The sequence below is a fragment of the Lygodium microphyllum genome, chromosome 4 (genome assembly GCF_053477565.2).
Source record: "Lygodium microphyllum isolate KBCC chromosome 4, Lygodium_microphyllum_v1.1.10, whole genome shotgun sequence".
Taxonomy (NCBI): Eukaryota; Viridiplantae; Streptophyta; class Polypodiopsida; order Schizaeales; family Lygodiaceae; genus Lygodium; species Lygodium microphyllum.
Window position 1 is genome coordinate 162,793,314 of NC_141138.1, and position 14,294 is coordinate 162,807,607.

A 14,294-nucleotide genomic window follows, 5' to 3' on the forward strand; every position below is an offset into this window, starting at 1 on the left:
AGACTTCCAATACATAAAACTTATCATGTATATGGGAGGACATCTAGTCAAGCAATGCAGGAGGGTCCACATCCACCCCTATGGGATTAGCCCAAGTGTCAAGGTATCTCATCTCCACGAACCACACTCCTTTACCATCTCAAATTATTCAAATTCCTTTGTGTACAACTGATTGAAGCAGATTTCTGCGCATTGATATGCAAGCCTGAGGTGAGGTTCAAAGTTGCCATTGCCCTTTCCAAGTTGGATCTTTCAGCCTTCATGAACTATTATCCAATAGAGAAAGCATCGGATGGGTTACCAAAGCAAATAGCAAGGAATTGAGAGGGCCTCCCTGGCGAAATGAGCAAGAAAGAGCAATCTTATTAGACACTCCCCCATTAAGTCCAATATGTGCCACTACACCAATGCTGATAGTATCAATAAGAGATACCATTTGAGTCCCAAATTCCATGGCAGACATTAAGTGTCAAAGAAATGACCAGGTGACATATGAGAGATGGGCCAATCTCTATCTCCATTTTGTTAGAAAGGATGGTCTGTGGATGTGCTGGAACTGTTGGGGCAAGATGAATGCTTGGAAAGCTCATTGCAAGCATCATCAGAGGGAACCCGATAAGCTGTTGCATCCATTTGCATTACTTGAAAGGTTATTTTATGCACTAACTTATGTTTGAATGGGCCAATATGCCAGGGGACACCTAAGATTGTGAAAATGTGTGCATTCTATTGTTGAGGAAATGAAACTGAAGGTGCATCCTTTTTTCCATCACTTATTTTGATCCCAGTGAAATCCTTCCATTGGTTGCAGATAGATTTTTAGTGAATAAAATGTGTTGTTTGTTAGCTTACTGAGCTTTGGCTGTTGGATTATCTTCGATTCTGTATCTGCTACAAGAAAGCAAAGAAATATGATCTATTGAGAAATGATGTGGTTTTTGGTTTGTACTAATTACTATTTGTCATATCTGACCTTTGAAACGTAACAATTGTCCTTGCACAAAGCATTGCACCTTCCCTTTGCAAGTCTTTACTCGATAACGAAAATCCCCAATTGACATTGTTTTAAAATTGAACAGCAATCTTCTCTTTTCATCGTATGACATGAATCAGGTCCAAACTTGATTTTTTTGCAGAAAGAAATCACATATTGGAAGGTTCTGCCTAGTCCAAACGCCAGATGGAGAGAAATGTGGGCTTGTCAAAAGTTTAGCTATCTCCAGCCATGTTAGTTTAGGTTCATCAGAAGAAGAAATCTTGAATATTCTTAGGGTTTGCTGTAAAGCAGAGCCTGAAAACAGCCCTCTATGCTCTTTAAGGAATTTAGCCAGAATTTTTCTGAATGGACACTTGGTAATGGTTCATGACCAGCCAAAGGACCTCAGTAGACATTTAAAACTTCTTCGTCGGACTTCAAAGATACCTTCCGAGGCAAGTGCCTTTATTAACTCAGACCTTCAAACTGCCAATGTTCAGCTAGCATTTTGGAAATGTAAAGGTAATAAGGTTAGTGATTTATAGATTGCTTGAAGAAAGTACAACCATCTTTTGAAATAGAGATAGATCATAGAAGTCCTAAGGCGAGTTTAGTAACTTGAATATATTCTTCAATGGTTGTGCAGAACCTTAAAGTTTAGGAGTCCACGATTACTTTTAGGATGCAAGCAGAGTCTTACAGAGGCAACTACTTGCTTTTCCACATTTGGAAAAGTCTACCTGGTGACTTTAAATGAAGTCTGCAGTAAGCTGAATCTACAATACAAGGCTTCCAACTTTCTATGGTTACTCTGTCCTTATCATATAGTCTAGTGCTTGATTTGGAGTTTCTAGTGCAATTAACTGCCTTGCCATTGATGTTTCGCTTATGAACATTGGCTTGCCTAGGGAATAATTAGGATTCCTATTTTCTGAAGGGACTAAACTTCTTTACACTGTCACACTGGTAGTTGGCTTTGGAATTTAGCAAAATGGGAGGCCTAGCAATGCTCATGATTCACTGAAATGGGCATGCTTTTTGTTGAGTTGTACTGCCACTTGATAAAGGTGGTTGAAAAGACAGTAGCCATATAGCCAAAATAAGTGAAGCTGAATGACCTCTCAAGCAAGGGATCAATGTAACCATGGGTTAACTGCACATTATGGCTTATTGTACATTTGTTTCACACGTCAACTTCTTTCTGACAGAGAAGTCTATTTATAGCACCTTAGCAACAAACATCGCTAAGGTAATACACAAGGATTCCAATAATGAAGGATAAAATATAGGGATAGATTTTTCTAGACTAGCTGCTCAAGGGAGAATGTCTGGTACTAAGGCTGTAGCAAGAGCCAATTCACCAGGGCTCCTGAATCCCAAGTGGCTAGAGAGGCCTCTTGCCACCTCTTCATGCGCTCTGAGGTTCTTTGTAACCTCTCCCATTTGCCTGTGAGGGCCCTTGTATCCTCTCCCATGTGCCTCTGATCTGCCTTGTAACCTCTCCCATGTGCCTCTGATCTGCCTTGTAACCTCTCACATTATGTCTAACAATGTAGATTGTCTTTGCTCATATGAGTGTGTCCAAGGTTGAGGCATGCCGTTGACTTGCTTTCTGGTCTCATTGCGTGTCTACTGTCTATATGGTAATATTAGTAGAAATTAGCTCCATAGTGCATGTTGTTTTAGTGAAGCTCATCATGTGCCCAATCATAGTCTACTAGTATTGCTCTTATGGAAATCCTCGGAAGCACAAGTTGTTCCTTTTTGTGCAGGCTGTTGCTCCCCAAGTCAGATCATCCCTCCATAAGTATGCTAAAACACCAACCTATTACTGCAAATATATTCTGGGCCCACAAAATGTAGTGTCTAATGGGTCTCTTCGATTGCTTCATGTTCTGAGTGGGCTGCTGGTGCTCTACTAACCCAGCCAAGAGTCTATTATCAGAATCTGATGATAATGACTCAGTTGTATCTCATTTGAAGCTCAAAGTCTTAACAATGTTAGTTAAATGATTGACACGATGTGACGTGCGCCATGTGACAATAATTGGCTTAAATGTGGTCCTGCTTAATCAATGGTTAACGGTTGGCTAGCCAGAGGGGACAAATTGTGAAGAGTGAATTGTGCCAGAACAGGATTATGGGCACTCCTAGTGAATTTTCAGTGTGGCAAATGCAAGGGGTAGTGGAAGTTCTGATGGATGTATACATGCTCCATGTAAGTGCAATTGGGATGATGGTAGGACACACTGTGGAGAATCTAGATGGAGAGCGGGTGATTCTGATGACCATATTGTGCAATTATGTTTCTACGTCCCAAGTAACTTGTATGGGATGAAAACTTTCCCTGGCTAACCAATGAACTTGTGTTCAAAGCACACTAAAAACATGTGAACAAATGCTGGTGCACTTTTTAGTTCTAAAGTATCATCCCATGGAACTCACTGAAAAATGGAGGGAGGAGCTGACTATAAATTAGATAACTTGATAGTATTGACCCCGTGAAGATAAAGAGAGGAGAGATGAAAGCAGGCCAGAGGAACCATATGGTCCACCCTGTTAGCATTTGAGTCATCCCCTGGACAGCAGGCTGCAGCCGACAGCACATTGTTTACACATTATTCAGTGATTTCAGATTTTGATCTTGAAATCTGTTGGCTGAGATAGACTGTGCTTGGGCTGACGGAGATCGAGATCATCAAGTCGGAGACATACGCAGATATTTCCTCTTCCCCCTTGTGTATTTCTGCACTCTTATACAACATACTACACCGCAGATTTTCTACATTTACACTGTCTCCTTTTCTCTCTCTCTCTCTCTCTTCTCTCTGTGTTCACTCTCTCTCAGTCTTTGTCCTACGCCTCCGCATGAGTGCACTCTGACATGGTATCAGAGCGGTGAAGATGGACTGACTAAGGGTTGAACCTAACTGAAGAGGAGATTTCAACGCGACACAAGGCTGCGTTTCCAGGATTCGAGGGCGAGCGGGAGGGCTGCGTATTGGCTCAAGGCTGAAGCGAACGTGGGCATGCGGGAAAGAAGTCTAATCGGTGAATTTGCTGCAGGTTATTGCTGCTCGAAGGGGAGGAAGGCTGTGCTTGAGGCCTTCCATTGCAGATTTTACCTTTTCATCGCCTCTGGCAGGTGAAGAAGATTTGGGCAGCGGAGGAATCAATCCTAGAAGGCTGCGTTTTCACAGTCAGAGGGGGCTACTTTTGCATTTGTGCAGTTATTGCAGGTTAACATGTCTGCAAAGATTGATTTGGAGTTTCATGCGATCATGGACAGGAAGGTGCCTGTCCTACCGGCTCTTCCAACGGATCAAAAGCTTGATGGTGACAATTACCGCATCTAGCGGGTAATGATGTTGGCCATTTTAGAGTCTTATGATTTGGCGGAACTGATGATGGAGGAGATTAACAGGCCCTCGGTGAGGGATGAGTCCAAACTCTCTTCCAATGCTCGTGCAGAGTTGACCAAGGCCCAATCTCATTGGGACAAACTGAATGCCAAGATTTGATCTTTTCTGTTTCTATCTTGCACCACAGCCGTGATAGCTCACATCGAGCACTTGATGGTGGCTCATGAGATATGGCTGGAGCTCGATCAGATGTACAACCGGATGACCCTGATGAAGAGGGTTTCTTTGGAGGTGCAGATGCGGACTTTGTTCGTGAATAAGTCTTCTTTGCTTTGAAAACACATCAACAAGCTTCGACAGCTTCAGATGCAGGTCCAAAATGCGAGAAAGCCTATTTTCTCCGAAGACATGGCGATCACTTTACTATTCCAGTTGCCGCCACGATTCGGTACTTTTTATTCCGCTCTTATTGCTTTAGGGCGGGAGTCGACTCTTCAGTGGGGAAGAGTTGGTTCCTATGGTTTTGGACCAAGAGGAACAATTGAAGGGACAGAATGCTTCCAAATCGGAGGCATTGATTGGTCAAGCCTCTCAGAAGAAGTAGAAGGACCAAAAGAAGAAGAAGGAGGATAACAAATCCAAGAAGGACAAGGAGAAGGAATCGACTTGCCATATTTGTGAAAAGACCGGTCACTGGAAGAAGGATTGCCCCAACAAAGACAAGAAGGATACCAAGAAGGACATGAAGGACTCTGGAGCGATGGCTGCACCCTAATCAGCTGCTTTTCTACACTTAGCAGTCATTGAGGACTCTACACCAACAACTTCTCATATTGCGATGACAGCTCCCCAAGCTCGAGAGTGGATTGTGGACAGTGGTACCTCACGGCACATGACTCCTTCCGTTGGTGTTGCTCATTTGCGACCTTCGCGTGGGTAGATTCTCATTGGAGACGGCGCTTTTGTATCTATTACTGCGCGGGGTGAGACGCAACTTATTCCAGATAGACGTGGTGGTACCCACATCTTTGAGGTGTTGCATGTGCCAAGATTGGGGTATCATTTACTTTCGGTTCATAAGATTTGTGCTCTTGGTCTCTTGGTGGAGTTTGACAATGATATTGTTGGAGTCCTTGATCGTGGATCGAGAAAGGTTCTCTCTGTAGGGCATGAGGAGAATGGAGTCTACAAATTGAAGTCTTCCTCAGCTCTTACTTCTCTTCTTCTTACTTCTCAGACATAGTCCGAGCTATGGCATGCTTGGTTTGGCCACCTGAACTACAAGTACCTTCGGAAGGCATTGCAAGGGTTGCTTGTCCGACATAGTGGTGAGCCATCAGCCATGTGTCTCCTGCATTTGTGGGAAACTGCATCGGGATGCGATTCCCAACAAAGCTTCTAGGCATTCTATTTCACTCATAGAGCTTGTACCTACGGATCTTTGTGGCTCGATGAGGACGGAGTCCCTAAAGGGGAGCTTGTACTTCATGTTGATCGTAGATAACTACAGTAGGATGACTTGGGCCTATTTCTTGACTTTGAAGTCGGAGGCTTTCTCTCATTTCAAGGATTGGCTGCTCTTTGAGGAGAACCGTTCTGGCTGGCGACTGAAGACCTTGCGTTCAGACAAGGAAGGTGAATTTATGTCTAATAAGTTTGCTCGTTTTTGTGCAGATAGGGGCATTCACCAAGAGTTTGCTAACACCAACACTCCCCAAGAGAATGGCGTTTTGGAGCAGAAGAATCGAAGTGTGATCGAGATGGCATGCACCATGATGGAGCACCAACAAACACCTCAATTTCTGTGGGCCGAGACAGTGGCTACTGCAGTTCACATCCTTAATCGATCTCCCACTTCGGTCGTTGACAAGATGACACCTTTTGAGGCTTACTTTGGGACTAAGCCTGATGTCTCTTATGTGCACATTCTGAAGACACAGCGTGATAAGTTGGAGGCGGCTTCCCGGCGACAGGTTTTTGTTGGCTATAGCTCCCAATCCCAAGGTTATCGTTTGTTTGATCCCGTTAAGCGGGATGTCTACATGAGCCGAGATGTGCGGTTTGTGGAAGTACTGTCCACAAAGGGGGGTGAGGAGCACCCGATCCTTGGAGATCCAGGGGAGAGTTGGGCTCCCGAGACAGTTCCTTTGGAGCCACAACCTCTTGATGGAGATTCTTCTTCGGATTCAAAGTCTTCTCTTCCACCGGCCACCCTCGAGGAGCTTCCGCCGATGGATGTTCCTGAGTCTTCAACAGATGGAGAACGACGGGGAGTGGTTCGTCCTCCTCCTCGTTGGACCCGTGACACACTCCGAGATTCATGGATGCAGAGGGTCCCTAAGTAGTGGAAACCACAAGATGACGGAGGTCATGGAGGAATCAGGCACATTCTTCGGAGTTTGTCTACTCCAACTATTATTTACTGACCCGTGTTATACAGGATCGAGAGCCCACTTCAATGAAGGAGGCTTTACAGTTTGATCATTGGTGGAAGGCCATGGAAGCCGAGTTGGAGGCTATTGAGAGGAATGGCACTTGGTCTCTTGTGTCTCGTTTCTCTCACAAGAAGGTGATTGGTATCAAGTGGGTCTTCAAGACCAAGTACCTTAGCGATGGTTCTTTGGACAAGCACAAGGCTCACCTTGTTGCTAAAGGTTTTACTCAGTGCCCATGCATTGATTTCCATGATACTTTTACCCCCACTACTCATATGGCAACTATTCGAATTATTCTTGCCTTGGCTAGCCATAGGAGATGGCCTGTTTATCAGTTGGATGTGAAATCGGCCTTTCTGAATGGTGACTTGCAGGAGGAGATCTATGTTGAGCAACCTCTTGGCTTTGGATCCTCGGATGGGAAAGTTTACAAGTTGAAGAAGGCCTTGTGCGGCCTCAAGCAGGCTCTGTGTGCATGGAACGAGAAGATTGACTCGTTTCTTCAGTCGAATTTGGGATATCGGCGCTCCAAGGCCGATCCGTAGCTTTATGTGTACACTTCCAAGGTTGGTCGTGTGTTGTTTGTGTTGTATATTGATGATTTGATTTTGATAGGGGATCATGCACAAAAGGTTCGAGAGACCAAGACAGCTTTACATCAGGCAATTGAGATGACGGATTTGGGGCTTCTTCATTTCTTCTTGGGTCACGAGATTATCAATCGTAGAGGGGGGTTTTCATCTCTCAGCAGAGTTACATTCAGAAACTCTCGGTGACTTTTGAGATGGAGACTTGTCGGCCCATTACTACTCCTATGGATCCAAATTGGAATGCCACTTCACACTCAAATTCTCCCGTGATGGATGCTTCACACTACCGTCAATTGATTGGATCCTTGATTTGGCTTCTCAACACTTGTCTTGATCTTTGTTTTGTTGTGGGTTTTTTGGCAGGGTTTATGACGAAACCCAAACAGGTGCATTGGCAGGCTGCCCTGAGGATTCTTCGGTATTTGAGGGGGACCTCTGACTTAGGGATTTCTTATCCCGCAGGTATAGATGCTTCAGATTTGGTTCTTGCAAGTTGGAGTGACTCGGATTGGGCTGGCGATGTGGACCACCAACGGTCTACTACAGGCTACTGTTTTATCTTGGGTACAGGTGTTATCTCTTGGAGTAGCAAGAAGCAGCCCACGGTAGCCCTTTCTTCTATTGAGGCGGAGTATCGGGCTGCATCTTCCACCACATGTGAGGTTGTGTGGCTTCGGAGATTGTTGGAGGAGCTTGGCTGCCCCCAGACTCGTCCTACTCTTCTGCGGTGCAACAATGAGAGTTGCATTGCCTTGGTACGGAATCCCGTATTCCATGCCCGGACGAAGCACATTGAGATCCAATATCATTTCATTCGGGAGAGGCTTCTAGATGGGACCATTGATGTGGAGTATTGCAAGACGGAAGATAATCTTGCAGATTTGTTTACGAAGGCGCTTCCCCAGGCTCTTCTTCGGCAGCATTCCAAATCCCTCAATCTAATGCCTCGTCCAGGATCTGAGAGGGGGTGTTAGCATTTGAGTCATCTCTTGGACAGGCTGCAGACTGCACAGGTGCCACATGGCAGCCTGCAGTGCAGTCGGACTGTTTTTAGGCATTATTTTATTGCAGTTGGCTGCATTTAATGCAGCTTTAAATGCAGCCGACATGTTTATTTTATGCCTTTTATTTCTGCTTTATATAGCAGTCCTCCAGCACATTGTTTACACGTTATTCAATGATTTCAAATTTTGAACTTGAGATTTGTTGGCTGAGATAGACTGTGCTCAGGCTGACGGAGATCGAGGTCATCAAGTTGGAGACATACGCAGATATTTCCTCTGTCCCCTTGTGTATTTCTACACTCTTATACAACATACTACACCGCAGATTTTCTGCGTTTACAGTCTCCTTTTCTTTCTCTCTCTCTCTTCTCTCTGTGTTCACTCTCTCTCAGTCTTTGTCCTACGCTTCCACATCGCTGCACTCTGACACACCCTTGTTTGTGTGTCTTCAATGTTCCATGAGAATATCTTCTATAGCAAGTTAGGTCAAAATTCTCAATTTGGACCTGCCCAACTGGATCTAGGATTGCTGGACCTAGTGTTAGACACTTAGCCTAGACGTTTTGCCGACCAGCTTATGACATGGCCACTTGGCAACTTGAACTTTCTATCCCTATTGAATTTGTGGTTCTCTTCCTCTACTATGACATGCACCAATGCTCACCTGTTGTATCAATGATAGGGTCTTTCTCGTCTCACAAGCCACTATACAATGGTCACAGCAAGTGCTTGTCAAGTGTCCTTACTGGTCCCATGTCATATTCAATAGTATCATGTAACTCTTGTAGTCCTTTGCTCTTACCCTTCTCCAAGGATTCTGACTTCCACTTAGGCTTGTGTATTTCCAAATATGTATTTTGGCACACTAAGTTGCATGTGGCTAAGTATGGTCTTCCTCAGCTGTTTGTGTAGCTACATAAACCTTATTCGGGCATACCTCCCGCATGAATGTTCCAAATCTTTACTTTAATACATACCTGCATGCTCACATATCTAGACGGAACAACCATAGTTTATTTGTGGTAGTTCTTGATGATAAGTATGCCAAATTGCATTAGTAGTTGTGCCTAATCCGGCAGCAGAGTGTGAGACTTGACACCCTTAACTATATAGTCCTGTTATCATGGGTCAAGTGGGTGTAAGTTCATGTGACATTATTTTCCACTTAGCTTGTTGGCATCAAGCCCATGATCTTGACAAAGTTTGCGAGGTGTGATGGGAGCTCTCTGAAAATTTCCAATTTAAGCCTTACTACCTTGTGTGTCTGTTAATGGCTTGGTGAGGAATTGCCTGACAAGTCAAAATTATGCCAAAAAGAATGTACGATTGAGGGTCAATATTACCATTGTTGATAATGAAATAGAGCCATAGATTCAAGGCATGTCACATGCCGAAGCATACAATACAGAGCTGTGTCCTCCGTATTCTTAGAATGGAATGCTGTTTACTACTATAGGCTGCTCTTAGTTGAGTTTGATGCACTCGTTGCTTAGAGTAGACCCTAGTATTGGCATGTGGGACACTAGCCCCTAGAGGAGACACATTGCTCATTGCTTACACTAGACCATAGTTCAGGCATTGAATGTAGCCATAGATTAAAGGCATGTCAGATGCTGAAGTAAACAATTTAGAGCCGCTTCCTCCATGTTCTCAGCATGGAATGCTGTTTACTATAGCCTGCTCTTATAATTTGATGCACTCATTTCCTACTACGAATAACGGTTTGGTTTGGTGGTATTGGCCTCTTTGTAGAAGTTTTGCCCTTCCATAGTATTGATTTGTCTATCTACAGCTGGAGGAGTTCCATTTCTATGAGGGTTTCTGGTTTTGGAGATCATGGAGCACATGTCTGGCATACTTTTTGTCCTAAATGAAAGCAATCTGAGTGGGGTGGATAGCATGTAGACTCTATCATCATGGGTGAGTCTCTCCTGCATATCATTGTGGCTAAGATCTTATAAGCGGTTCCTAGCAAGGTGATTGGCCTCTACTGTGGGATCACTGATATCCAACCACTGCTTTTGAGAATCAGCTGAATCAGTCCCTCTGTAATTCTCTTAGGCATCTCTCTTATATTCATTATCTCCTGAAATACCACGAATACAGTCCTATCCTTTTCCAAGCGCTTGCCTTTCATCAACTGTTATACTGAGGAGTATAATGACAGTAAAGTCCTGCTGGAATCTCTCAATAAGCCTGAAAGGCTGAAAGAAACTCCTGTCCATCTTATCCTTTTCCAAGCACTTTCCTTTTGTCAACTGTTATACTGAGGAGAATAATGATAGTGCAGAATACGTAGTAGTTATTGCAGAATAGTTTGTGCAACACAGTCATGTCATCGTTTAGGTCTGATAGTCATTCAGCTCTGAGTGAACACAGAATCAAATCTAACTTAAAGCATGCAAACATGCAGTTAGTACTTGGTTATGATTTGGTATGGGAGTGACCCAACTTGGACTTGCACGGCACCTAGCAGTAAAATGCAACTTGACCGTGCATTTTTCCAGGTTCAGCTTATTGTTGGCATTAGTACAAATGTGAATGACACATATTGTTAGTCCTAACAGGATGTGCACTGTGAGTGAGAAGAAAATTAAACTTTCTTAGAAGTTTTAAAAAAAAGAACATGCTTATATGTTTTTATACTGCTTTGCTGAGAAATGTTCCAACTTGCTTGTTCTTCTTCTCTCATCTCTATTTTGTCCGAGTTTGCCTATTTGAAAGTTTTGTTGATGTCTTATACCAGGTTGAGATCTGTGAAGATGCAGCTAAGAACGAGGTGAGAATATTCAGTGACTCAGGCCGCATACTTAGGCCTCTGCTTGTTATAAATGACAGCATGAATTGGGAAGAAAACCAACAAGAATTGAAAGAGGGAACGACACAAACAAAATTCTTGGAGGCTGGTATAATTGAGTTTCTGGGTCCAGAGGAGGAGGCAGGGTGCCTGGTTGCAGCAGATATCAATGAAATCAGAAGAAATGGATCTTTAATAAATCAGTTTAGCCATTGTGAGCTTCATCCTTCATTCATGTTCGGAGTTGGAGCCTCACTCATTCCATTCGCAAACCATAATCATACTTCCAGAGTTATGCACCAATGTCAAAAGCATGGTAAGCAAGCAATTGGTTTCTATACCACTTGCTTGCATAGCAGAGTGGATACAGGTGGTCAAGAGTTGTTTTATCCACAGAAGCCATTAGTAAATACTAGGGTTGGCTGCCTCCTGAATAGAAATGAGCTTTCAAATGGTCAGTCTGCTATAGTTGCAGTTTGTCCCTTCTTAGGTTTCAATCAGGAGGATTCCATAATTATGAATCAGTCTTCCATAGACCGGGGATTGTTTAACTCCTTGCACTACAGAGGTTTTGTTGAGTCAATCGATCAAGAAATCGAGAGACTCATGAAGCCTGCAATCTCAGATTCGAGAAAAGTAAATAAACTGGCTTCTGCATATGATAAGCTGGATAATGATGGATTGCCCTTTATAGGTGCAAATCTTTTACAGAACGATATTGTTTTTGGCAAGACAACTGTAGAGCAGAGCAACGCCTTGTATGAAGACACCAGTGTAGCTTTAAAAGCATGTGAAAAGGGTCGTGTGGATAGAGTTGTACTTGCTGTGGATGGTGATGAAAAGATGATTGCAAGGGTAATACTGAGGGAGAGGCGCAAACCTATAGTAGGGGATAAATTCTCCTCTATGCATGGACAGAAGGGTGTTGTGGGTCTCACTGTTGCAGAAAATGACCTTCCCTTCACAAAAAGTGGTGTTGTACCTGAAATACTTATCAATCCTCATGCATTTCCATCACGACAAACTGTGGGGCAGCTCTTGGAGACTCATTTGGGCAAAGTGGCTGCACTGAAGGGTGAAATATGTGATGGAACATCATACAGCCATAAGCCCATTGAGACAATAGTCAAAGAATTGCATGGGTAAGTGTTATGAGTGCATTCTGTCTGTAGAACTTGTATGTTTTCCCTTATAACAAGGGAAAGTTTAATGCCTCGGACTTCTCTACTAATAATAGAAACCTGAATGATGCAGATTAGGATTTGAGGCATGGGGGAAAGAGTCCATGATACATGGCCAGACAGGTCAGATGATGGAAGCAAGCATATTCATTGGACCTGCATTCTACCAGAGGCTTACGAGAATGGCAGAGGACCAAGTGAAGTTCAGGCGCAAGGGGCCCATACATCCTTTAACACGCCAGCCTGTATCTGACCGTAAAAGGCACGGTGGTGTGCGCATAGGAGAGATGGAGAGGGATTGCTTACTAGCACATGGTGCAAGTGCCAACATACAAGAAAGGCTGTTTTACCTTGCTGACCATTACCAAGTGTACATATGTCAAACATGTAAAACAATGGCCACGAAAGACGCAAGAAGTGCCTCTCGCACATGCAGGTTTTGCAAGACTGGTAAAAACGTTGTGCGTGTTGCAATGCCCTATTCATGCAAATTGTTGTTCCAAGAACTGTTAAGCATGGGAGTGCACATGCGGTTCCACACGGAATTAGATTGAGGCACAGTTGTTGCTGGGGACTCATAGTCCTGCAGCACTTTGTTTTGGAGTGCACATGCAGTTCCACACAGAACTAAATTAAGGCACAGTTCCTTGTTGCAGGGTAATCATAACCATAGTTTGTCCCATGGCTCTTTGTTTCTATGTATATGCTATATAGATCCTATAATTTTGAAAAATTAAGAGCAATGCCTAAGTGCCTAGTCTTTCACCATGTAAAAAGCCAAAATTGACCATTGGTTTGCTTCAGTTGGTGACAAAGTTTTGAAGCAGTCTCCTTTAAGACCAAAGAAAAATGTGGTTTGGGGTGAGAAATTTTAGACATGATTTAAATGCCATCCATGACCTCCTTTTACTGGATTGTGCAAGTTTCTGTGATTGAACTGGCATGATTTTACAGGAGTCCAACAAGCTGTTGCTCAGAATATCTACTGTACAGCCCAACAGAAGGATTTGTGTATGGCTTTTTGGATGTTGAAGTCTCAAGGCCATAACTCGATGGTCTGTGCACTGCTGTAGTTTTCATGTTAAGCTCTATGTGGTGTTAAAAATGCTCTATGTGGTGACCAAAGTGATCAGATTGGATCGGCTGCACTTTTTTTCTATCCAGTGCAGTTTGAGATAAATGAATCAGCAGCTAGGATGCTGCCATTCCAATTATTACTGTGGAGGAGCAGTAGTTTGCATGCAGCTGGCTTTTTGAGAATGCATGTGTGCCTCTGATGGGAATTAAAAATGAGCGTGCTATACGCGCATGTTATTTTTGGTAACTCTCTATCTGGAATCGAAGCCCTATCGAAAGGTAGAAGGGGAGGGGTCTTTTTAACATAATAAATTTTTTATTGAATGACACCTTGGAGAAAATACCCCTGATGTAAAAAACAAAATATGAAGAACCCTAAGTGGTAGCTGAGTACATAAATACAATGGTTGTGTTAACAACCAATACAATGGGCAATAATACTAGACCATCTCAGGGGCTAGGGGCAGACTTCTAGATCCACAAAAAGGCTTTTGATCCACAAAAAGGCTTTTGTCTTGCTCATCCTTTCAAAGCCACCTTGCAATCTCTCCCATCTCTTATGGAGAGTGGATGATTTTTGCCCAAATCTTTGTAGTGGACATGTGGAGATCTATAGCATGGTTACACTTAGTAATCTAAATGTGCCAACCAGTAATGCTAGCAATCAGGTCCTATTAGTGGCAATGTTCTCAAGTCCCTTATATCCACAAGTAATCTGGAGAGACGACGATAGATGTTAACAAATGATGAGAAAGAAGTGGCTCTCCTAAAAATCCTTATATGCATATGTTGCTTCTTTGTTGGAGAGACGACGATAGATGTTAACAAATGATGAGAAAGAAGTGGCTCTCCTAAAAATCCTTATATGCATA

At 43.3% G+C, this 14,294-nt stretch overlaps 1 protein-coding gene across 2 annotated transcripts in view; it reads left to right on the plus strand.

The window, feature by feature from the left end:
• LOC148037852 (DNA-directed RNA polymerases IV and V subunit 2-like) overlaps window positions 1–12,997 on the plus strand; it is a 38,220-nt gene extending 25,223 nt beyond the window's left edge. For both annotated transcript variants that reach the window (XM_087676813.1, XM_087676815.1), the window contains 3 exons: window positions 1,137–1,431; window positions 11,114–12,306; window positions 12,419–12,997. In XM_087676813.1, the coding sequence (XP_087532939.1) occupies window positions 1,137–1,431; window positions 11,114–12,306; window positions 12,419–12,899 (1,969 nt within the window). In that variant the 3' untranslated portion in view covers window positions 12,900–12,997. The remainder of the gene's footprint in view (window positions 1–1,136; window positions 1,432–11,113; window positions 12,307–12,418) is intronic.
• Window positions 12,998–14,294: the final 1,297 nt, after the last annotated feature.